The 26,455-nt window shown below is 35.6% G+C and overlaps 1 protein-coding gene across 1 annotated transcript in view; it reads right to left on the reverse strand.

Annotated features, from left to right (window-relative positions):
* LOC108768380 (uncharacterized) overlaps positions 1-26,455 on the reverse strand; it is a 132,260-nt gene that overhangs the window by 38,339 nt on the left and 67,466 nt on the right. Inside the window, exon 4 of the mRNA XM_018518781.1 lies at positions 7,428-7,465. Within this exon, the coding sequence (XP_018374283.1) occupies positions 7,428-7,465 (38 nt within the window). The remainder of the gene's footprint in view (positions 1-7,427; positions 7,466-26,455) is intronic.

Raw genomic sequence — 26,455 nt, forward strand, 5'->3', positions numbered from 1 at the left:
AGAGCTACTCGTTGGGTTTCAGCAGGACCATCTCGTGTCCACGTATGAAAAAAAAATGCGACGAGAGAAGAAGAGGGTTCTGGGCGTTGGCCCTAAATCTAACAAAATACTCGTCCGTCTCGTAGGACAAGGGGCATAATACGTCTCTTGTGAGCTGCGAATCTTTTTTTGTTCCTCCCATATCCTCCTTTCGTTAGTTATCTTCTATTCTATCCGCATAATATATATAACGACGGACGGTCTGGTTTTTCAAAGTACAGCCATCACATGTATCGTTTATAATGATACATCATTCACATTGAAAACGATAGAAATCTTAAAAATATAACTTTTTTAATTAAAGTGCAATTTATACCATATATAATATGCATGTAAAAATAGTTGGATATATTTTTTTCATTGCAATTATTAGTCTTACTTGAAGCAAAAGATCTATAAATAAAAATTATTTGTGACAAGTAATTATTCTAAAAAAAAATTAAGAATAAAATATAGAAAATAAATTAGATATTTAACTTTGTGTGTGAATTCGTAATCATTGCAATAAAAAATAATACATTATTCTTTGTTATTTAGTCCATAAAATTATTTAGGAAGAATATATTAAAATAGCTCTGCAAATATATTTTTGGACCCAGCTGATTAAGAGATTCCACGAAATGAATATGATTCAAAATCATATTTAAATACGTCCCAATCATTATATGATTTATGCTCGCTCCTTGATTTATGCAAATTTGCAAGCCTTTGTTGGTCGATATTAATCACTGTGTCGAGAAAGATTCCTCGAATTATCGGATGCAGACGGAACGTAGGCCGCAATGTAGCGTTCATCCCGACACGACGCAGAGAAGGGAGGATCGCGATTCACCTTTGGCGACTTTTTTCCGTCAGTGCAGCAACCCCGACGTTCGAAGTTCGGATTTGCTGCTCGTTTTCGCTTCGGATCTTGAGGATCCACGACAACGACGACGACGAGGGCGACGACGATGACGATGGAAAAAGGCTCGAAGGGAACGAACCAGCCTGGAGTGAAATTTCGCTCGAATAAGTACACCTGACAGAACCCTTTCCGAGGGAAGGAACACCGCGCGCGTACGCCTCATCCTTTAACAACGAGAGACAACGGGGCTTCTTAACATGACACCTTGACGTTACGAGAATAATTATCTTGATTAAGAAATACCGGACTCGTAACAAAGTAATAAGAGTAAAAAGCGACGGCCGTACGGCTCGAGAAGGGCCCTCTTCTTGCGTCAGCTGGCCGTTTGTGCAAACGAAGATCGACTCATTATAAAGCCCGTGCGCGCCGGACTAACGTAACCACCGATGCTTGGGTCGCTAAGCCGGTCGTACATACACCGGGCGCAGGATCGGGCAACGAGCGCAAACACGTTCCTACAATGTAAAACGCAAACGTATCAACGGATGCGTATGTGCGTGCGCACGCTCGCGTGAATTCAGCCTCGCCGTCGCGGTCGGTGCGGTGCATCAAAGGAGGATTTGCGTACGGCGTAAGCCGGAGGTACAGGCTGACCTGTTATCGCCGATGTAATTGTAAAGGGAATAATTCCACACACACACCGCGCGGCGAGGCAGTAAGACGGGAAGCTCGCGAAATTCGAGTACGAACCTTCAGGCATCGATCGAGGATAACGACTTGCGCACTCGGACGCGCGAAAAGCATAATGATTAGTCTCCGGTAATATTTTACTGAATGTGATGATTAATAAACACACTTTTTTTTCCTCCAAGAAGATTCGAAGAGGATACAACGTTCCTTTTAACGTCTAGATTAAACCTTTCTAGGGAGGAGAGAGAGAGTTGAAGATATTTATAAAAATTATGTATTATGATTATAGAAAAATAACTTAACCTTCCGTCAGTGACATGAATTTTAATTCTTTCCTTAGAAATAGAAAAACAGAGTAAATTTTTTATTGTTCTGGATTAGGGTAAACTGGGGTATTATGGCCATACGGACAAGATGGCCATAGGCCATAATTTCTCCAATTGATAAATAGTGCATTTTTATAGTCATTCTTAAAGATAATCAATATTTACAGTAGTTCATATAACTGTACACTGTTCAAAATAACAATATTATAAATATTATCTAATATTTTTTCTTTCGACTATCTGTAAAGTTTTGCACGTGTCTGCTAAAAACTGTTATAATGTCTAATAAATTATAGTTAAGCTGCCATAATCAACATTACATACACAATAAAGGTACGTAAATTATAATGTGACCTATAATTAATACTTTTATTTTCACTATTTATTTATAAATACTATGGCTATCTTTCTTAATATCATGGCCATCTTTTCCCTAAAAATCAGATAAGATGGCCAATGCATACTTTATAATATTGTGATAAAATTAAAATTCTGTTAAGTATTTTCTCTTTAATTTCGATAGTATTTGTTACGTTAAGCTTCAGTGAAAGTAATATCCCAAATATTGTTAAAAAGTAACAAGAATAAATGTATGTTTTTTGCATTTTAAAAAACTATGGCCATCATACCCGAGTTTACCCTGTATAAAAATCTGAAAAAATTCTGGTACAATTATCAAAGCTTTAACAATAAATTTTTACCATGATAGAAGAATAGAATTGTATTTTATTTATTTTTTACAGATATAAATTTATCCACTAAAATATCGACGATGCCTTTAAAGATCTCAGCTGCTGGTGGAGGATTAAGAAAAACAGCATGTTCTAAAATTATTTAGACAACGTTTAACCTCAAGAAAGAAGAAAAAAATTGCTTTGCGTTATAACGTAGTGTCTCTTTTGCGTTATACGAGGGCCGTGGATAATCATTATAATCAAAATGCACGCGGATCTCTCGCAATCGATGAAGTCATCAATTCGCGAAAGTATTCAAAGTGTTATATTCCGGCGCGTCAGTCTAACGAGGAGGCTCGTCCGCTCGTTTCGCCGCTTGCGTGCCACGAGAAAATTCAACCGTAGCTTCAGAGTCCGCCCGTCAGAGTCATCCTATACTACGGGAGAAAGAAAAAAGGACGAGCCACGTATGGCTCATACGCGGGAATCGCGCAAGGTCGAAATATCCCGCGCACATCCTGCCTTTTTCCACGCGGTTCGCGGTAGAACCGCAGGAATCCCATGAAGAAATCAGAAACAACGACGGACGGAGACGGAGCGTGATACGAGAACAAGGGAAAGAGAAGGAAAGAGAGAGAGAGAGAGAGAGAGAGAGGGAGAGGGAGAGAGAGTTAGGAAAAAGACCCGCTCATCAGAAGCAATAATACGAGGGAACCTGAGTAATAGCAAGGGTACAACACTATACGTTCCTAGCAGCTTGTAATCGGAATGGAAATGCGGATCCTGCAGACGGGATACTCTCCCTTAAGACGTGGACCGGAATTTCTAAGGAAGAACAGCCAGCTCGCCTTGGCTCGTCATAACGTCGCGCCGATAATTAATATTATTTCATGACAACGTCCACTCCTTTCGAACCTCCCTCTTTTAGCTATGCCTTGTAATATTGGCTATACACGCCGCGATATATTTGAGTTATGACGAGACGCGTCCTGTAAATCAAATAAAGTATAGAAGGGTACAAGATGAGCTACAGCAAATCTGTGATAGCAGGATTCATGATGTTAAACCGAAGATTAAAATATCATGATCGCTTTTGCGTGGGTATACATATTAAATTCATGCTAATAATATAACTTTGAAGTTTAAAATGCGCACGTGACATGTTTGCGAATTTACGACGATTGCTCAAAAACACGTATATGTATAATTATTACGTATAACTTATACAATTAAATTAAATTAAATATATTGTACAAATATTATATAAAAGTGAGTAAAACAATATTTGAAAATAAAAAAAAAAATATATATATATAACTATTTTATAAGTTTTATTTTATAACTTTTTGCGATATTCATAAATCATTATTGTCATATTTTATATTAATAATCTTATGAAAACAAAGTTTCATTCAAATTCATATCATGATAAGCTAATGCGTTTCATTCACGGAATATTTTTTACTTCTTTCTTATTTTATAATTTAAAGAAATAAAAGTGAGTGTAAAAACTTGAATCTCGATATGAGACTAGTTAATTGCCGTATGATTGATTTGATTTTATTATATTTACATTCAGCAATGCTGTGACACCGGTATTTCTTCATAACGATGAGTTCAGTGGCTTCATATTTTTAATCCGTACAACGCGTCAAGATGCTGATGTCAATACCGAATAATATTTTCATTAACATGATGGTATGCAAATAAGGATGAATGCTTGCTCGTTTGCATTAGAATTCGATAAAATTAATGTATTAATATTAATGTGCAATTAATTAATGTAAAATGAGGAATTTATCAAGGTTTTGTACTTGACAAAAATATTTTCTTTCTTTAGACATTACGTTTTTTAGAACGAAAGAACTTAGTTGCTATGCCGTTAAACTATCAATCTGTTTTTTATTCCTGCACTCTTTGAACTGGTGCATATAGTGCAATAAGTTAAAATGAAACAAACGTACTTATATTTATTTCACTTTATCTTATTGCACCATGTACACCAGTTCAGAGAGTGCAGGAATAAAAAAACAGACCTTATAACACCTGCATATGAGTAAGAGTATTTATCACTCTTCAATAAATTATCTTTTCATAGCTCACATAATCTAATAATCTTTACTTGTCATATTAATTATAGAGGAAAAGCCCCTATTATGAGATACCGAGTTCATTTTGGATAAATGCTAGAAGTCTATGGGCAGAATTTTAAAAAATAATAAGTCATTTTGAAGGGAATTTAATAAGCTTTAAGATAACGTTATATAAAATTTAATACAAAAATTCCATTTTTTTTTTAATTAAAGAAATGTAAAAAGTGAGCAAATCACAAAGTCAAAAAATTGTGCTGCTAATATATAAGATTCCCCGATCACTACATGAAGAATTTATTGCCAAATATTTATTAAATAATAAATAAGATTTAAAGGCTCATCTCAATGAAACTTGAAGACATCCAAATTCTAAAATCTTTTTTAATAATGACTACAGGCATGATCTAATAATGAATTTTCTATTAAATAGCTTTCAATCCAAGAGCAATAAATTCATGGTGGAACCAATAGATAGCGTTTATTAGTTTAGCAGAAACGCCGCTATCTCATATTAGGGGCCTATCTCATAATAGGGTCTTTCCTCTACATATATATCTATATATATGTAATATCTATAGATATCTGAATAAATGTTACTGTCGTAAGACGTACTTGTGTAAGATTAGGCTTTTGAAATTTAAATTTGTCGTGCATTCTTCGAGTCTATTTTAAGTTTATATTCGTTTTAAAATATGGCGACTTTACAAATACTATACTTAATATTTTTATTTCTTACGATATTGAATTTCTGTTTTATTTTAAATATATAAAGTATATTAAAATAAAAATGTAAACTGATGGGTAAACGAGAAAGCGAGATTTGAAATCAATAAAATCGTGCAGCGGCAAAAAGCTTCGCACAAATTGAAGGCAACGACTTCCCAAGTGAATTATGATTCGTTTATGTTTTTCTATCTTATCTACGGTAACATGGGCGCAAAGCGACAAGAGATTACAGGGGACGTAACGAGATATATATGCACGAAATATTGATATATAATATATATATGTATATAAAATATATCTTAAAACTCTCTAAAACACACACAAGTTATTAAACACTGTTTTTTCTACTTCACTAAGCGTTATTAGAATTAACAAGGTCGCGTTAAATGTCTCGTGTAATAAGAAAGAAAGAGAGCGTGTAGCATTTAAGTCTTAAATATCTCTGTTCCTCCTCGGACACGCCAACGTCGCTCGCACCATTACACTCGTTTATAATAAAAATAGAAATTAAAAAATGTAAATCGGCGGATAAACGACAAGGCGAGGTTTGAAATTAATGAAATCGTACAGCGGCAAAAAGAGCTTCGCGCAAATTGAGACGACGATTTTCCAAGTGAATTATAATTTTCGTTTATGTTTTTTTACCTTATCACCGGTAATACGGGTGCAAAGCGACGAGGAATTACGGGGGACGTAACGAGATATGATGACGCTTTAGCTTTGTGCAAGTTTATAATCAGAATGCAAATACAGAGCCTGAGGATCTATCGACTTCCGTCTGACAGTTAAACCGTTAAAGGCGCACCTAATTGGCGTGATCTCTCAATTATGCCAGGCCCTTTGAACGCGACCGACTCCCGTCCGACATTCTACGGTACCGTGAGCTTTATATGTTTATACTCCAATAGTAGCATAATTTTCAATAAAATCTATTAAAATCATTTCGTTTATTTACTCCTTTTTGAGCAAAAATGAGCCCTTTTTTGGCTGAAGTAAAAACTTTAACATCCCCCTTTTCATTCTTCAACTGCAATCTGAATTCTCAAACTTCAGTGCAGATTTTTATATTGTCCTGAGCTGCATATAACAAATTCTTACATACCTACTTGTAAGAGTTTCAACAAGTTTTTACTATCAAAAATTGGATTATATTTTATTATTTTTTTTATAGATTTAAATTTACCAGAATAGATAATTTAAAAAAATCGACTATAAAGTCCAACATTGCTAGCGGAGAATTAATTTTTCGATTACTAATCCTCTTTTTACACTTGCTTCATATTATCGCCCTAGTCAGAGATTCAATTTACTAAAAGAAAAATATGCATACTGGAAGTACTAGCAGATAAATAATGTATAAGTTTGAAATAATCTAGATTTTCTCTCTCATTCTAAATCTTCTTTCTTTATAACTTTTTTCTTTATCCATGCCTTCTTCGTCATACGAGATTGCGTGACTATTAAGGGAGCGTAGCACCCTATATATACCATCGTGATTAGCATCCCGCTTGTAATTTCTACATGATACCTCTTGCATATACATCAATTTACCATCTCCCCATTTGTCCCAATTATTATCGAAATCCGTAATCGTCGCATGCGTACGTTACGGTAGAAAAATCACCGGAAGCCGCGCATTACGGAACGCGTACGCTTTCTTTTCCCCAGCGGCTTCGTCACGAGCGACTCGATCAATCAATCGTTCCAGAACGTGCGCAACGGCATTCATTTCCGCGGAAACACGCCTCTCGAAAGTGCAGGCTTTACCCGAAGGCACGATTTAAGCGTTTTCGTCTCGTTTTGCCGCGTAATTTAGAATCTAATTAAGAATCACCTTGGCCGGCGGAGTTACGTGCGCGCTCGCGCACACGCACCATTTTATGCATGCCCGCGTATACGCGTGCGGAGCCGAACGCGAGAGACGCATAAATCTCACGTGAAACGAGCATTAACTGCGAAACTGCTCTCTCCGCGAGTTTGTAATTATAATATGCGCGAACGAGAGGTGCTCACGCTCGATACACGTTCTACTCACTTGTTGACTTTGGGCACCAGCGGGGCTCGGTTCTGCAACTGAAAGAACAAACAAAAATACACGTGTGACGATAATATTGATGCGACATGCGACTATCGATTAAGCAATTATCTCGGCAATTCACACCTCGTGTTTTGCGCAACATATTATCATGTGAGGAGCAAAACGCAAAGTTAAAAATATATAACAACAAAGTACGGCGGAAATTACGTAATTAATGTATCCGATACGCATTAATACATGGGGCAAACGCAATTTCAGGCATAATGATTCTATCAGAAGCTGCGTTCCGTAAAGCGTATGATGGATCATTTTATCCTTGTTCGTCGAATTAAACAAGAATAAAATATATCATTTACGCTTGCACTGCAATTAAGGATTTCTTGAAAAATCAAGCGGATAAAATTTGCATAATAATTTTTTATTCAGCACTTTTATTAGCGACTTTGCATCAGTATTCAGCATGCAATATTTTGCTTGCCACATCTGCTCGCGTAGTTTGGTAATAACCTCGGTAATAACAGTAAATTAACCAAATCCGGACTTTAATAGTTTATTCACATTTTTATATGTGCATAAATAATCATAAATAACTCAGAATCTAGCAACTGTTCCAAAGATTAATCTCAAACGTAAATCATCCGTAAAAGAAGAAAATCAAATCAGGCATGTGGCTCACGCAATCCATCCATGACTGCATTTCGCATTCGTCGCGTGTGAACAGAACATCGCACTTTTTTCTCGGAGAAAAACGTCGATTGACATGCGATTGACATAGGGAGATGGAAAAGCGTCGCGTCGCGCAAACAGATGTACGCGCTGCATCGCGAAAACGGAGGCTGTGCAGAAAAACGAAGAACGGAGCAACCCTTCAGTTGTTGCTTAGACGACTCGCTTTGAATCCTGCATAGCTAATTTGAATAATTTCTTAGTTTGCAGGATGAGCACGGCCGGATCTGGCGTCGTATCTAGCACGTAAACGCACTGCCATCTCATCAGTTTGGCCGAGGCATCAGCGCGACAAGAGTCTTTTACACGACCATTTTGTCACGTTAACGTGAATTAAAATTCCCCGCACGATGGATAACACGGTGAAGAAAACATTGTTTTCGTCACACCTGATCCCTCTTTTCCTCCCTCTCTATCTCTCTCGCTCTCTATCCTCTCTTTCTCTCTCTCTCTCTCTCTCTTTCGCGAGACTTGAAGATTTATGAGCGTAATGACATCGTACATCAGTCGGAAGCAAGGCCTCTGAGCGAAACTTGATTAACCCATTACGTTGCGTTATATGGAGCAGCTACTTTATAATCGCACAAGATGAAGAGAGTCGATAAGTCGAATATCATGAGAATATCATGACGGTCGGTCTCGCCGTTACGTTAAACTTCTGGAAACGTATTGCCTGTGGCATATTACTGTAATATCCTCCATAGTCTGTAATATTGATGTACAAAATGATTCTAAAGTAGACGTGTTATTTGACTTAATGTCATTTTTTTCCTTAACAAATATGAATTTCTATAACGAATATTGTCAAGATATAGCTTCAAAGCAACTGGAAATGAAAAATTGTGTTAAGTGTTAAATAAAAATAAATACAAAAAATCTCTATTTAATTTTTCAAATAAACCTTAACTTGCAGAATTTTAAGACTAAAATTTTAAGAATAAAGAAACTTCGCAAAATTCTAATTTTAATGAATTAAGAAAAATAAATTATTTTTAAAATTTATGTTTTTAAAATAAATTTTAAAAAATATTATTGACATAAATAATTCTATTACAAGACTGTTATAAACATTTTTTTATATCTTGAATGTTTTTGAGATATAATGAAAACAGATTAAAAAAACTGCTTTAGATAATAATTACATTTTTTTAAACCATTTATTGACAGCAACTAGTATTTTCTAAATTCATTAATTTATGTAACCTTTATGTATACAAAGTTTGATTAAAATAGGAATTTGACTTTGCGAGATTTCCTTATAAAAACTGTTACCTTGCAAAATTTTAAATTTAAATTTCAATTGTGTTTGTAGAAGAATTTTAATTTAAAATCTGATGATTGATTTCAAATATTATAAAAAATAAGAATTTTAATTTAAAATCTGATGATTGATTTCAAATATTATAAAAAATTACACATAAGTGTAATATTAATTTTTTTTCCAAAAAAATTCCGATTTAATTATAGATAAACAACAAAAAATATAATTTAATCAGATATTTTAGAATTATGATTTTATTAGAATAGTTTCCCTTATATAAATTTCTTTAAAAACGTAGCCTGAGATCTCTCCGGAGGATGCACCAGTCTACGACAATGAATCTCTACAAGCGAAATAATTCTGGCGATCGTGCGCAGCTGCGAAATAATTCATTCGGCGTTTCCGCAACGGGCGGATTGTATGTGTTGCGGTGTGCATTGCGGCTGATATCTCGTCTCTCGTAGGTACTGTGTGCGAACCCTGACCGTACGTGGCAGATAACGTATGGGCTTTCGTGGATTTTCCTGTTTCTGCCGGCGGAGATAAGGAAGGAAACAGGAAACGACGGCGCCGAGGACGTTGCACGTGAGGTACATGCCCGATGAAAGCGAGCCGTTTTATCGCGGCGCGAAGGGAAATGAGTCGTTAAAGCAACGATCATTTTTCAGGTCTCGTCCTGCATTGCCATTCGACCGTTCGATGTTGCGTCTAGTCGGATGTGACAATCGCCGAAGACGCAAGATTATACCCGTATTATTGCATTACCAACGTATTTTTAATTTATCAAACGTTTACCATGCGATTAGATATACACCTTTGCGGTTTTAAACGCCAAGTTCTCACATACTTAAAAATGTACGCGTTTTATCCTTTTCAACAAAATTCTACATATATTTCACACTGAGAGAAAAATGTCGAAGTATCGCAAAGCAAATGTTACTTACGAAATTTGATTGTCATGACGAAATATACAGTTTTGTGAAATATATCTCATTAATTGCACAAAAAAATAAATAAAATAGATGACTTATTTGCTAGAAATAAAATTATATTTTTCGCCCGTATTTAAACAAATATTTATTTCAGTGAAATAAATATATTTCTCAAAAATAATTTTTTAGGCATCTTTTTCTCATTGCAGCGCCTGAGTGAGAATGATAAAATATCCTTGCCATCTGTTTCCGTCTAGAGTATTATACCCAGCGGGGCGAAGTCGTCGCTGCGCCTAGCACGCCGCAGGAACAGCGTTTCGCGGATGCGTATTCCAGTGTGTGTACGCACTGGAGGAACGAGCGCACGGTGCGTATAGCCACATCCGTACGCGGGCGTACATCGGGCACGCGGGAATAGCCGCAAGTGAAAAAGAGAGAGAGAAAGAGAGCGAGAGAGAACCAACCGGCGACGCGCTCGGTAAGCTACGACGAAGGTTATCTTACGGCGCGGATCTAAACGTTTTACCGTGTACGTAACTATGCCCTCTCGCATCGGAGTACATTGTCATTTTATGGACAGATAGGCCCGCCTCGCTGCGCGCGTCCAACGAGCAACGACGAGTAGACGCGTACAATTTACGCGTCTAATTGCGCTGCTATCAATGCTTTCGCTCGCCAAGTGAGACATTAAGTCGCGATTCGCTAACGAGGGACCGCGCGCTCGTTTCCTCCGTGAGCGTTTTTTTTTCCTTTTTTCCCATTTATTTGCGAGGAATTTCCTACAAATCCTCCAAGAAATGCAAGAGAGATAGTAATTTCGAAATAGACCAATTTTAAAAGATGATATATACCTCTCTCAATACTCTGTATCTTACTATCTTAGTTCTCTCTTTCATTTTCCAACCTCAATTCATATATTCGTGATTATATTCATGAGTATTTTCTTTATTACTTTAATGACAATTAAGGCCTCGGTGGTCTAATGGCTTAGGACGCTCGTACGGAATACAAGAGATCCGGGTTCAAGTCCCGGCCGAGGTAATATTTTTCGCAATAAATTTATTAACAGTTTTTAACATATTAACATCTTTATAATATATGATGCTTGATGGTAGCATCAAATTATTAAATTGCTTGTCAATTTAATTCGCGATTACTAGAGTAGTTTTAACTGCGTTTATTTAGTCCGAAAAAATAATTTGGCGCGCAGTTTGAAAAAGACCCACAATATGGTATATATGCAAGTACATATATAGTATACATTAGTAATTTAAGATTGAATTATTTAAGCAACGAAGATCCAGCTTCGACCATAATAGGCATTTTAAATTTCTAGTATTGATTGTGTTTCTCACATATACGGTCTAAAATAAAGATATTGTTTAATGACAATCTTTTTAATCGAAAACTGTACGTTTATAAATCACAATTAAAATATAAAAGATTAATTATTAATATAGCTGTAATAGTTCAGCGAACTTACGAAATGTTTTCGATTTATAACGTTCTCCAGTTCGTTCGAAACTTTCAAATTAGTTATCGGTTATATAGAGCTGTTTCAATTTACGCTTTAATTACCGGTGATTCAACTTCGAGACAAGCATCATTCAGACTGGAACATGTTTACGACAGCTAATATAATAGTCTATACAATGCTTATATTGTAGCCTCGAGGCTAAAGCGTGTATACATCAGAAAATTTGCGTTTTGGACTCGCGAAAAGTCCCGTTAAGAGGGACACCACGTGAATTTCGCACGTCTAGGACTTAAACGTTCAGTAACTGTTGGTTTCGAGGCTCGATTGTCGCGGCCCGATCATAGCCGTTAGCATAACATTATACACATGACGCAACCAGCAGCGGAGAGCAGAGACGCCGGTCGGAGTGGTCGTAAAGAGTAGACAAACGTACATACGTATGTTGTAGGATTTAATTACATCGTTGCGGGGAAGAGTGATCGCTGGAACTAGCAGTGTCACGCCTTTTAATCCGCGGACACCTCGGTTATTACTTCCCGCGGCTTTTTAAACTTGTCACCGCCAGCCAGCCGCCAGCGGGCGTAAATAATGCGGCTTTCTCCGTTCCGCCGCATTTACCGGCTACCTCTTCAACCCGAACGCCCATTACTGCATTATTTATTAACAGTATACGCGATCTTAACTCACGCACGCCGCTCGAGATCGCCCCGTGACGCTCCTCCCTGTCACGCTCGACACCCGGCTTCATATTGCGAAATTTTCCTTTGCAAGCAAAAAACACGACAAAAGCAGATTTTATCTTACATTGTGAGTTTTCTTACGGAAACTTTACGACGATTAAATATCTAAAATATCTCAAATTTAATAACCTTTAAACCTGATTTTATTGAAATCGTATAAAAAAAGTTTTTAATTTAATTCATGCGCATTTAAATAATCCATACTAAACCAATTAATTTTTTTTCAAAAGTTTGACTATTTTTTCAACATGTATTATACATTTATTATGTACATCTCAGATCTCTGATGACGTCGATAGAATTAAATAATTTCAACGGATGTCTTCAAATTTTATGTACATTATAATGTACACAGGATTTGAAGGGATTAATGTCATTATTGACATTAATCACTAACATTCTATTATCTTTGACTACACGGTTCTCTAATAAATAGCACGTATCGTGCTAATAGATTATCAAAAAGTCGATAATGGATTAAAGACTTATCAATCGCCAAAGTAGGTACGAGAGATTAATTTGTATGTTGAGTAACAGTAAAGTGACTGAAGGATAGAATATATTATCTATGAGCTGATTAGATGTCGTAATAGACTGACATACTTGTACGTAACACGTGCCGTCCATTACACCTATCACTGCAGCACTCTAATGTTTCATGTACGGAGAGATAAAAGCCTGAATGTAATTGGATAAAGGTGATCGCACGTGCTACGTTTTCATAATCCGACCAGGAAAGCGTCGAGCGTTAATTTCACTGGGATGATAGACGAGAGATGAAAACCAGCGATGATGGTTAATAAAGTTTAGTGCAGCGAAAATGCCATTAAATAACGTGTCCTTTTGTCGCTATTGCACAAATTCGCGTAATAAAGTGGACCATTAAAGACCATTCCAAAAAATAGAGCGTCGCGACGTTAATTAAGCATCCATTTACGCGTAATTTTGACAGTTTTCTCGACGAATTTCTCGAGAAAGGAAATTGTAAAAAAGGAGCGAAAGGATGTTTAAAAAAAGAACAAATGTCCTTCATCTCTCTACTCGTGAAGCGAAAGTTCAAGAGATTTTTATTCGGCGAAGAGTCATTTTGAAAATGAACAATGAATATATGTAGAATGGATGTAAATGGGTACTCATAATCAGAAACATAAGCTGATAGATAAGAATACATCATCCCGCAGTTCATATTATATAACTGAAAGATACATGTATTTAGAATATAATATACTTACATATAAAAATATTATTAAGTACTCGAAAATCCACCCTTGGCCTTTTTCTTACTTATTTAAAGTCACCAAAATGTTTGGACCAAATCTCTAAATTCTTCGAAATGAATCTCACTCTAAAAAATTTAGAAAGAATAAGCCAATTCGATGTTAATTGTTCCTTGCGCAACAATAAAATTTTATTTTTTATTATTTTCTCTCCTTATATTTTCAATACTAAATGTCCTAATCAACTCTCATAAAATAAATAAATCTAACATTGAAAATAAAACTTTTTTTATAATTGTTTATAAAAATCTTTTTTTTTTTTATCAAGTACGAGATATAAACTGACTCTTCTGTCTATTGATAAATCTGCCACCGCAGAATTTTCTCTATTATGCAAAAGAACTGAATATATTTCGCGAGATACAGGCATGGCCGAGAGGAAGGAGCGAGCCCAGAGCCGAGACAGTCCATACCCCCCTTTCGTTCTGCTTCACGCACTCCCGCGTGGAGAGCAAGGGCGGCAGGACGGAGCGTGGAAGAAGGCGGAGGAAGGACGCGAGATTCGCCGGAGAGCATCCGACCTCCACCTTGGTCGCCACGCATCGTGGAATTCGCATTCGGGGAAGAAGCTCTTCTACCGCACCTCGCCTCACCGCGCTCGCTTCAGCGCTCCGCTGCTGTTTTGCATTTTACACTGGCGTTGAGATTTGGTCGTTAGATTCGCCGATGCACCACCATTCCGGCCCTCCTCTCACCGGACGCACGGCATCGTCCTCCTCCTTCAGGAACAAAACGTTACGAGCTACGTTGCTCGTGGAGCTCGCGACTCAGTTAACATTTCTTTTAACTTGATTTATAGCATCGTATTTTGTTTATAACATCGATATTATTTTTATGCAAATATCAAACTGATTGTAGATTTGTCTACAGCTGTTTAATTTATTCTACATTTGCGTATAATTTTAAACTTTTTCAAATTATTTTCTTTTAATTTGCATTTTCCTGCTCTTCGGATGAACATATTTTGTTAAACTCGTATTTTATTTTTTAAATTTGATTATCACGTTTGACTGATTTAGCAAAAAATTATGTAAAATTATAAAATATAAAATAAACAACAATTATATGAAGAAAATTAAATTTGTATGAAAACGATTTTCTGTTTCCTTTCCTCTATTATCTCTAGAAAAGGATGTAACGTCCTGACCCCCCGTTGCGCTTTATACTCGCGTAGGACTTTTACTACACGCACGATGCATTCGTAAGTCTCGCATAACAAAAACGCATCGGCCCTGAAAGTGCGTCAAACTCGATGCACCACGGGGTATGCCGTGCGTGGAAAAACTCACATCCCAGGTTTGCGTCGATATGAATAGAACGAAGGAAATCGTCGAGTAAGAAAATTATTGTCTTACAAATCTTTAACGAATTCTGAGAGAATTATAATGAATTAATTTATAGTTAAATAAATGCATTAAAATACCTTTTAATCAAGCTATATCAATTTTAATTCTATCTTTTAAACACTTTAATCAAATAATAAAAATTTTAGTTAACAAAATCTGAATTGTAGCTATTATTAGTTATTACAATCATAAATACATCGAAACTGTGATTAGAACGGTGAAAAAAATACAATATTATTACAAGTACTCAATAATTGTTATGTTCGGCAAGACAAGATATATAATGACTGAGGCACAAGATAACATACTGTAAGCGCATAATCATTCCGGCATCGTCCTTCTTCTTCAGGAACAAAGCGTTACAAGTCTTATTACCTCTCTTATTACCTCTCGCGCGTATTCCGTGGCAAAACTGTGACGCTATGACGCGAGAGATTATCTAACGTCTCGTCTAAAGCAAATCTCTAGGTGGGTAACCCACTAAACTACAAGAGAGACGGGCAATGAGGACAATGGACTACACGAGAGTTTACTCTGCGATGTGATTTGTGATTCGTGCGCGTGCAGGCAATTGCATTGTGGAGAAAGCTAGTCTCACCAACAGGACTATCCTCCTCTTCCACCCTCGCTTCAGTCTCCTGCCAGTTTCTCTGTCGGTCACCTGGACCATCTTATTTCCATCTCGCACCAACAGCGTTGTTGCAATCGACCAAGCTCGCAAATGTCGCGTCGCAAGATGAGATGGAATTACGAGAGAGAATAAGTATTAGGAACGAGTCTCTCTCCCTCTCTCTCTAAGAAAACGCAGATGTCGACGGGACAGAAAGAGGGAGAGAGATATGAGGGCAAATTTGATTGCGACATCACTTTTCTATTCAAGTCATTGGCAAATTCGCCGATAAACGATGGCTTAGAATCATGATGGCTTAGAGTACTGAGGAGAATAATTCTACAAATTTACTATTATTCGTCTATTAAAAACTTGCAATTTTATTAACAAATAATTATAAATATAAATGATTTCTAAATAATAATCGCAGATTATTTCGTTTCTAAGATCCTATGCCTTCATAAAAAAATTGTCACTCTGAAGAATGAAATCAATCTTAAAGATTGAAAAGTGAGCCACTCTTTTTAAAGACTGATTTAATTTTTATTCTTTAGAATGAGGTTTCACTCTAAAGAATTTAGAGAATAGATAGAGAGAGAGAGAGAGAGAGAAGTAAGACTAGAAGACATAGACAGACAAGGAAATTCCACTAAAGCTCCTCAAGAGACAATGCTAAATCCAACTGTAAGTTCATTAATTGCTATCCAACTTCATTTCTATGTAAGTTCTATGTATTATCGTTTCAATTCTCTCTTTCTCGTACCAAAGCAAGCAGTTGCGTGTATACCGCGGATTATGTTTCATGTAAAATGTAAATAATATTGTGCGAGATCAGTCACTCCCGGAGCGAAGTATTCCGTATCAAGTACACCGGTCAATTCAATGCAAACATCTGCATTAGTTGACCGACATCTCGCGCGCGAGATACAAAATGGATTGAGAACGAAGATTAAGATACAAGTTGATTATCTTTGTGAAAATTAACACCTTATTTTTTAAATTTTCATACAACTTATGAAGTACTGATATACTTCTCAAAAAAGAATTTAACAATTAACGTTCAAAAAAATAAAAACTAGTTATGATAATTTTTCAATTTTCAAAGATAAAAATTTTTTTCAGGTTAAAAAATGTCTTTTTGATGTGATAACGATAACAAATGTCGTAATTTTTAGATAGAAAACTGTTAGTAATTTATTCAATCATTTAGTTCTTCTCATTTATTCTTATTAAAACTCATTCTATTAAAATTTAAAAATAAAAAGAAATATGACATATTCTAATCATATAAGCGTCTCGAAAAGTTACATTATGCTGAAATTTTTCATTTTTATTGAAATAAAGCAAAACTATACAGTAGAAAAGCGTATATTTAAACGTGCACTAACAGGAAAAATGGTTGCAATTACTATAATTTATTGCCATTTTTGGTGCCAACTATATACTTTTTTGAGAAATATAATTATTATGACAAATATTATAACAGTAATATCTGTAAAAATGGAGCTCCTAATAATAATTTTACCATGCAATTATAGTAACGAATACCAAACACTTTTCTTTCAGTGTACCGTAAAACGATAATCGTTATGATAAAATATTACGACCGAAGGAAATGCTATGCAATGCGGATACTGCAAACATACTTAACAAGCTATTTGTGTCGCTGGGCTCATAAGTACAAGCTGTCACGAGGGTCGCATTATATTCGTCGATAAAGCACCCCGATAAAACCCGCGATAAAATGCCAAGTCGTTATTCGCCCACTCTTACTTCGCACTTGCGCGACCAATTAGCTATCAGCTGACGGCGGACCTCGTCCGCTTAGAAACAAGAAATCAAAAGCAAGGCTACCGTCTTGCCGCTGTAACGCGTGAGAGTTCCCGCCGGGTACCGTACCGAATCGCGGCGCGTAAATACGAAGGAACACGCCATGGTAAACTTCACCACGAAGCACGAGCCTGTGCATGGGCACAAAAACAGATAGGGGGAGAGAGAAGGGGGGGGGGGGACGGAAGCACTTTGAATTAGTGATACTCTTTCGTCGCGCCGTTGGTACCCCCCGCTGTTGATCTGATCTCCGCGGATCTACACTCGCTCGCAAATTCGCACAGAGATCTACCGTCGTCGAATTAACCACGATTTCCACGAGCGAGAGAAAACAGGATTCCGGAGCACGTACGCGAGATGGAAAAATCTTTTACACTTAATTAGGCGAATGATACCGACCTTCGAGTGAGCGAAAACGACTAGTGGATTTGCACTCATTGCTATGCCACAAGGGATGCTATAATGATACAACTTTACACGATATTAAACTCGGCGAGAGTAAAATCTTGGTTATTAACTTGTATCGCTTAGACAATGCAATTAACAAGGTAACAAAGAGACTATGTCGATCGTATATATTTTAGAACTGATTAAGAGCAAGTATCTTTTGATTTCTTTATGTAAAATAGAAATTCAACGTAGGTACACAGAAAAAAAGACTATTCTTAAAAATGAACCAATATAATATACTCATATATAAGCAAAAATATTGTAATCTTGCTTTAAAAATTTTAGTCTTGAATTTGTATTGATATAAGATTTTTAATTGAGCAAGTCTTGAATTAAGTGCAAAGTAATACTTGCATCAAAACAAATTTCATCAAATCAAGATTGATATCTTCGAAGCAAGATTATAGTATTTTTGCTTATATATATGAGTATATTATGGTTGATTTAAGAATAATCTTTTTTGTGTATACAGTCGAAATTAGAATTGATTTGATCAGTTCTTCTTACCTTATCATACTTCTCTTATAATTTTCTATAAAAATATTTTATAATGTAAGTTGAAAAAATTTTAGTTCAGTGAAAAGTTAATAAATCGTCATGACTATCTGATGTTCAATGGGCTATATATTTCAATGTATATTTCAATGCAATGATAATAAATATTGATATGTAAAATAGAAATGCAATGTGCAGTCGAAAATAACATTGATTTGATCAGCTCTTCTTATTTCATCATTGCACTGAAAGAAAAGAATGGTTGCTGCAACAATTTAGAGAGTAAAACATGGTATAGCATTTTTATGTGGCTGCAGTAATCAGTTTTTGGTTGTAGCAGCAAATTTTTAGTTGCGTTAGCCTATCGAAATCATATACTAACGTTGCGGGTAAGCTAACACAACTAAAAATTTGCTGCGACAACCAAAAACTGGTTACTGCAGCCATATAAAAATGCGGTGCCATATTTTACTATCTAAATTGTTGCAGCAACCAATCTTTTTTTCAATGTGCTATTATAATTTCATAAAATTTCATATTGCGCAAGAGTGAATTAAAGAAGTTCAGCGAAAAGTTAATAAATCGTCATCTATGTTTAATAGATCACGTGTATTTCATTGTTGACTTCGTTGGATACAATGTCAATAATATAATCGTAAGAAATATTAATATCCGATCGAAGTAGACATAGTAAATAACAATATTGAACACTGTCTAACATTCATTACAAATTGACTTTTCACTGAGGTTTACTTGCTTAAGTATATAAACCCGATCAGTCAATATTAGATTCTAGATAAGTATAAGTACATAATGCGTTAAATGTATTATAGCTACGCTGAAGCGAAATATAAACAAAATGATGAAATCTTGAATATTATACATACACTATTTCAGTTTCTTGATAAAGATCGAAAAGGCTAACAAGAATAACTTTTGCCAGATGACTTTTAATGTCAATTACGCGAAGATTCGTGTGAAAATAAGCATGTAGTTATACGAGAATTATCTCATGCAACTAAATTTTCACAGTTAACATTAGAAATGGTTGACTGTTGTCGTTTATTACGTTTCTTTGCTCTCCATGCATAGCGGGGTGGCATCGAAAGTAAAGAACACGAGTGCACGCGTGGGCGTATTTACGAGTGAGCTCGAGGCGAGATTCCGCGAGACTGTTAAAAAATACGCCTCGCAAACTTGTCACTGCTTGCGAATCATTAGCGCGATTTGCGCACGACCCGAACAATTTTAATCACGAACCGGAATTCGTTATTGCCAGTAGAAACGGATGTTAATCCAACAACTTATTGCGTGATTCGAGGTAAAATGTGCCGCTCTCTCATCTCTTTCTTTTTGTCTCTTTCCTCGCAATTTTTTCGCGCCTCCTTTTCTATACATCCTATATATGGCGTAATGTAGTTTCGCTCACCCGCTGATTTCACGGCAAGTAATTTAATTAGTCGGAAAGATACTGTTTCGCATCATTCCCGGAATCTAGCCTGCGAGCGCCGGTCTGCAATTAGTTTATTTTTTTTTTCGCAGACGATAGCGCCACTGGCGTAAAGATTGGTAGATAATTCGGCCCCCCGAGGGGCCAAGAGTACTGAGATATGTTACTCGATAACTACACAAATAGGGAAATGTTTAAGTGAATAACAGATAATTTTTGTCGGACTATCTTCTCGAATCTTCCTGCCACATTTCGAAGATGTATGAATATATACAAAAATAAGAAATGTGTACATTTATATCCCGTAACTTGATTAAAATGTACTGTAAAGATTTTTATAATTATACTAAAAGAAAAGTGTTTGGTATTTGCGATAATTACATGGTAAAATAATTATGGCTAAAAGTTCCATTGTTATAATTATTGTATTATTGCTATAATGTTAGTAATAATAATTATATTGATAATTCTCTAAAAATAAGTATATAGTTGGCATCGAAAATTACTAAATTATAGTTAAATGAAGATGATATCAATCTTCTTTTTTTTTTCTTTGTATAATAAGAAACTGAAACATGACGCGAAGAAAACATAATGCATTAATAACGATGTAGGTACTCTTACTTGAGATAACACGTTTGTGATAAGTAAACGGTTAACGATCAAAAGTCATCGATCTATAAACGTCGGAGGCTTAGATGGAAGATTCTCTCGAAGCAATCTTCTTTACGCGGGACGCGTCCCGTTACTCTACCGCCGATAATGATTACGTTGCTTAACAATAATTAACATTGCTCATCAAGCGCTCATTAACTAAAGTAAATATGCGGTCGATATTCGGGCTACGGTGTTTTAATGCTCGAGTGGCACTCGTCGAGATACATACATGCGGGTAATAAACAGCGTAACAAATATACGATAGCTCGGCTGAATACCGCATGGTTGTTATCGCATATTACCAGAAGGATTAAAAAGAAGCGTATGGAAGAGGTAATGGCGTAATGTCATTCAACGTAGCGGTATACAAGTTTCTCGTAACGATTTTTGCGAACGTTGTCGAATGCGAATAATCGCTGTACTTAAGAGATTCTATACATGTTTGTAAATATTATGTATATAATATTAACCTACATTCATAATGTAGTAGAATCTTTTAAAGTACACTACCAAAACAGCCAAATGGTAGCCATCTAATGTATTTTGTTAAGCGTATTGATGCGATATTTAATAAATATTACAGATATTAATATTGGTAATATTATCAAATTATATTAATTATAATATTGCCGTTTGATAATAATTACTAAATATTAAAAAAAAATAAAATTAACGTTTAGTTGGTGCAACTAAATGCTAATGTTTTTGTTATATTAACTGAACATTTGATTAGAATTATTTCACCAAAGTGAAATTTAATAACTGTCACATCTAAACTTCATTATTATTATTAAATGTTTTTTTCAGTATATACACTGAAAAAAAATATAATCAATTTTAGTAAATATTTAGTTGAATACATGCCAACTAAATATTTATTAAATATAAAAATATATTTATTTGATACAAGAAATATTAATTTGATTTTAACAATCATTTTTTTTACTAAACAAATATTTATTTACTGTAAGTAAATATTTAGTTGGCAGTATTGAACTGAATATTTATTAAAATTAACTATATTTTTTCTCAGTGTATATATTTATTCGTATTTTTTCTTTTTCAATCAAAATTCTACTCAAATTTCGAACATTAGTATATACGTAGATATAAAAGATAAGATTAAAAACATGTAAACTGTAGGATCAAAGAAATACTGCCAAAAATGCCTGTCGTGATCACGAACGAATAACTGTACATCAAGCATGTGGAAAGGTTTATAAAGGCAATGCGAAGGCAAGACAGAAAAGGTGAAAGGGGAGGAAGGCACATACGTCGAGCTGCATCGACGCCACTGAAACGTTCGTCGTCACGGTGACCTTTTAAGGTGCCGAAGGGTATCACCTTTTCCCCCTGACAGCCACAACGCCAGCAAAGGGCATTCTGAGACGATAAGAGAGAGGCCCATCGCGTAACAATGCCGGTAGCTGTCGTTTGCGTTCACGTACGGTTCACCGCTGCAACTCCTCTCGGTAATAGGAGGGATTCTGTTTCCTGTCGAGGCAACAGATCGCGCATACTAAACCCCGTCGAAGCTACCGTTAGCATCTGTAGTAACTCTCCAGACAAACAGGCCTTTTCCTAGAGAGCACTCTCCATCAGCTCACTCTGACCCACACATATATATCCGAGTGCTATACGGTGTCAGTGATGGAACCCGGGTTTTCTCCCGCGAACATGCATTAGCCGCATGTATGACAGGCGCCAGAGCGGCGAACTAGGCTGTATTTACAGGCAATAAGTACAGTCTCGTAGCGAATATACTTTTGATTTACTTTACATCGCAGACTTTTAAATGCATCCTAATTCGTCAAGCACCTGCCAGCTTCGGCTTTTACTCGCCTTTTGATTGCAACTTTACTTAAAAAAATTTACCACTGACAATTTAATGCTGTTGATTTCAAAATTAATTAGAACACGTCGGAAAATAAAGCACGCTTTGTATTTGTAAAATTTCAGTGACATTTAACACGTTTAAATATTATTCTGGGTAAAATTAATATTGTCGATACAATATTACAGAGAGAAGCGTGAGAATAATATTTTCAATCTGCGAATCAAAATCCAATTCATTCCACATAATATGGATTGTCTAGATAAGAAAGTTTATGCTCTTCATACATCTCCTTCTTTCAGCATTCTCTTTCTTCTTCGGATGAGTCGCTTCTACTATTTCTGATTTCTTACCGCAAAGTTTAATTCACAAGTCTTCCGGTGCAAATTGCACTTGAGATTGTGTATCGACCGTTTAACCCCGCTAATTGCGCTAAACCGAATTTTAACTGCGTTAAATGCGAATGCATCCGTAGACGGAAACGGCGTCTGCTAGATAATTCACTTAGATACTTTTATCTCGCAGCTACGTCAGAAGTACAATGGCATGAGATAGTTATTCCAGCATAGCGTTAAGCGTTACGGCTCCAAGCTCCGAGAATTAGATTATATTGGTATCGCAGATGTATTCTTGTAATTAAGTGTCCTGATAAACAAGTAAAAAACTCTGTTATAACAAATTCTCATAAATTATACTTCTCTTGGAGATGTTTGTACACCTTAAAAATATATGAGGGTGAATTTTTAACATCATGTGTTTAATTTTAATGTTTATGTAATTTTCATCGTGGTTATATAATTTTTATATTTACGTAATTTTCATCGTGTTAATATTAACATGGTATGGATTTAAAAACCCTTGGTGTTTACCAAACGGCACCATCACAATGCGGAATTTAAAATCCATGATATATCGATCAACATCAACACGGCGAGAATTATATAAACACCGTATGGTATTAAATCTACACTCACATTTTTTTAAAAGTATATGTCTGGAGGTAAAAACGATTCGTCTTGAAAAAAAGCTAGTTACGTTTATCAAATTACAGTCGGAAGCGTCGCAAGCGCGTAAGGTGATCAGAAAAGATCGCGGTGTTATGTTCGCAGTATATCTCAGCCCTCCAAGCCATTGTGTCGACGAGATTACGTGGAATCTATCGTGTGTTATACGGAGCGGCTGAATAGATAGATAAATGGATACCGTATAGGAATAGCCGGAGTCTGGGACTACTAAGGGGTACACTACTGGCTCGGTTGAACAATAGGTGCCCCTCACTATAATCGGAAGTACGTCTTGTTAGCGTAATGCGTAACTGTACATAGTGAACGGCTAATTTCGCATTATATCCCATTACGTATCGACGGATTAAGGTCTTGGGATCCCGCCGTAGAGCTTTCGTCTTCCTCTAACCTTTACTAGGAACTCCGCCAACATCAGGCATTTTACTAATCGGCCGATTATACAATTCATCAATGATGTTCATATTCATCGTATATATCAATGATATTTATTTTGCATCATACTTGCCAATAATTCTTCAAATTGTTCTTTTACGTAAATTAAGTTCCAGTTCATCTGATTAAAGTTGTGCATATATAAGTAATTTTTTAAATTAATTATTAACTATAATTGTGTCATTTTTTTCTTTCAATTTTCCTTTTTTTCTTAATATATGTTACAGTTTAAACCATTCGAGTATAATGATGTACTTTGATAAAATAAATAAAACTTACACGCGTGATTTTTTTTTTCTTCAAGCTGTATGCAACTTGTTATTAAGATGCTGGAACCACGTCTAGATCGAAAATGCATCGCGTGACACTTCTCACACGTTCCTCAGCGATAAATTCTTACAAGGCGTGTGTTAACACGGTAGAAGTAATTTCACACAGAAATGTCGAGGAGAAGGTCGGAGAGCGACTTGCAATATTTATCTCGACATAAATTGCTGAACGGTTTACATGCAGGCTCGTCATAAATATCGTGATGCGTATCTTGATATGCCCGCTCGTAACCACACCGTACCACTGTGGAACACAGTAGCCGCAAAAGCAATAATAGTCGTTTGTAATACTAGGAAGAAAACTGACGAGACACTTAAAACGCGTGAATCTTGACGCGGAAGCGACTTACTCAAATAAATTATAAATGAAAGATAATAGTAATATTATACTTACGCGTACTGTACTTTAGAATATTTGTGTAGAATTTGAACATCTAAATGTAAGGACTCTTATAAATTTTTTTATAAAATAAATATTAGAAAGGGTATACTTTTAAAATATCTTTTTTCAAACAATTATAATCTAGACTTAATGCAATCCTTGCATGCATATTTTCTTATTTCTCTTTTATAATATAATAATTTTTTAATAATTCTCTCTTGGTAAATAAATTTATATAATTAATTATAAAAATAATGTATAATGTATTAAGAGGAATAAACAAAGTGTCGCTTTCAAATAACTGTATTTACAAAGAAAACGCTATACACTCATTTGAGCAACTCAATGATCTTTTGACTGAATGCGTCACGAAAAACATGTCCGCGAGTGCATCTTGGCTTAGTCGCGCGTCTTGCGGAGCAGTCCTGGCATTTAAATGTTAGCTCTACCTGCCCAATGATATTTTGCCATGGTACGAGGCCGCATCACGCGCCGTTCGCCGTCGCTCTGTTCAATTTCGAAAGTTAAATGTCAATGAGCAAGCGTGCCTACACGGTTCAAGCTGTACCCGACTGCATGTTTAAAACAATAAATCTTTTCGAAAGGAATAAAAAAATGTATGCATACTCTCTCAAACTTTTAGAGTGAATTCTCACTCTCTTTTTCAAGATTGGCTCAATTTTCACTCTTTAGAGTGAAATTACACTCCAAAGAATATAGAGAGACATGGCTGCTTTTCTCGATGCATTTCTTTATAGCATAGACTGAGTATTTTTTCAATAGATATCTGACGGATCAATGGAAAATTTATAATTGCTGCGCAAAAAAAATAACCTAAAACTAAATATTCCTAATTTAATATCCTTTTTGTAGTATTATCTATATTGAATGTATGTTTAATTTATTCCTGCTGTTACTGGAAAAAGATAATAAGAAGACTAAACGAATAAACTGCAGAATGAATAAAAGAGCATCATTTTTATTGGTTTTAAGAACGAGTTTTCTACGTTTTAAACTCTGATTCCACGAAATCGAGGTTCGAAAGTTTGAGACATTCCGAATACCAGGTCAAGTTCATCGCACCTAAGTAGGTCCATCACGAGGTCCATCAAATCGTCATCCAAGCGTGGCGGCAATATTATTTCTAGGAAACGTTTGTTCCGTTTTCATTAAATCGTGATACGCTTCGTGATTCACTTCATCGATAATCAAGGAAAGCGATGGAGATTTCTTATCGTCCACGTTCGTCCTTTCTGACCGTATCCGTTTCGTTTGAGTTACGTAAACCCAGCGTAGAAAAGCAATCGCTCGTAGCCTTCCAAGAACATGTCTCGTACGTTAACAACCGTGTCATACTCGATGATATATCTTTCCAATCTATTGTATTCATTTTTCATATTCATGTCTACATCTACTAAAGTAATATAAAGTATAATACATCAATTTAAAAAACGTTATTAAATTTTAATAATATAACATTCACTATTTTCAACCTGATAATTGTTATAAAATAAAGAATAAAAATCAATATAACCAAATGTAAAATTTAGTTTAACAAATATTGTAAAGACAAAAAATGTGTCTATATTAATTATCTCAGAGAGTCATTAAGTTACAACAATTAATTATTAGAAAATATTAGATACGCGTTTCTATCCTATGTCACGATTATCTGATTAATCCTTATACCTTATTACGCGTCACGCAAAAATGACGTTACCATGATTATCCTTCGTCCATCAGTCTCGGTAAGAGAGAAAAGGAGAGACAGA

The sequence above is a fragment of the Trachymyrmex cornetzi genome, unplaced genomic scaffold (assembly GCF_001594075.2).
Source record: "Trachymyrmex cornetzi isolate Tcor2-1 unplaced genomic scaffold, Tcor1.1 scaffold793, whole genome shotgun sequence".
Classification (NCBI taxonomy): Eukaryota; Metazoa; Arthropoda; class Insecta; order Hymenoptera; family Formicidae; genus Trachymyrmex; species Trachymyrmex cornetzi.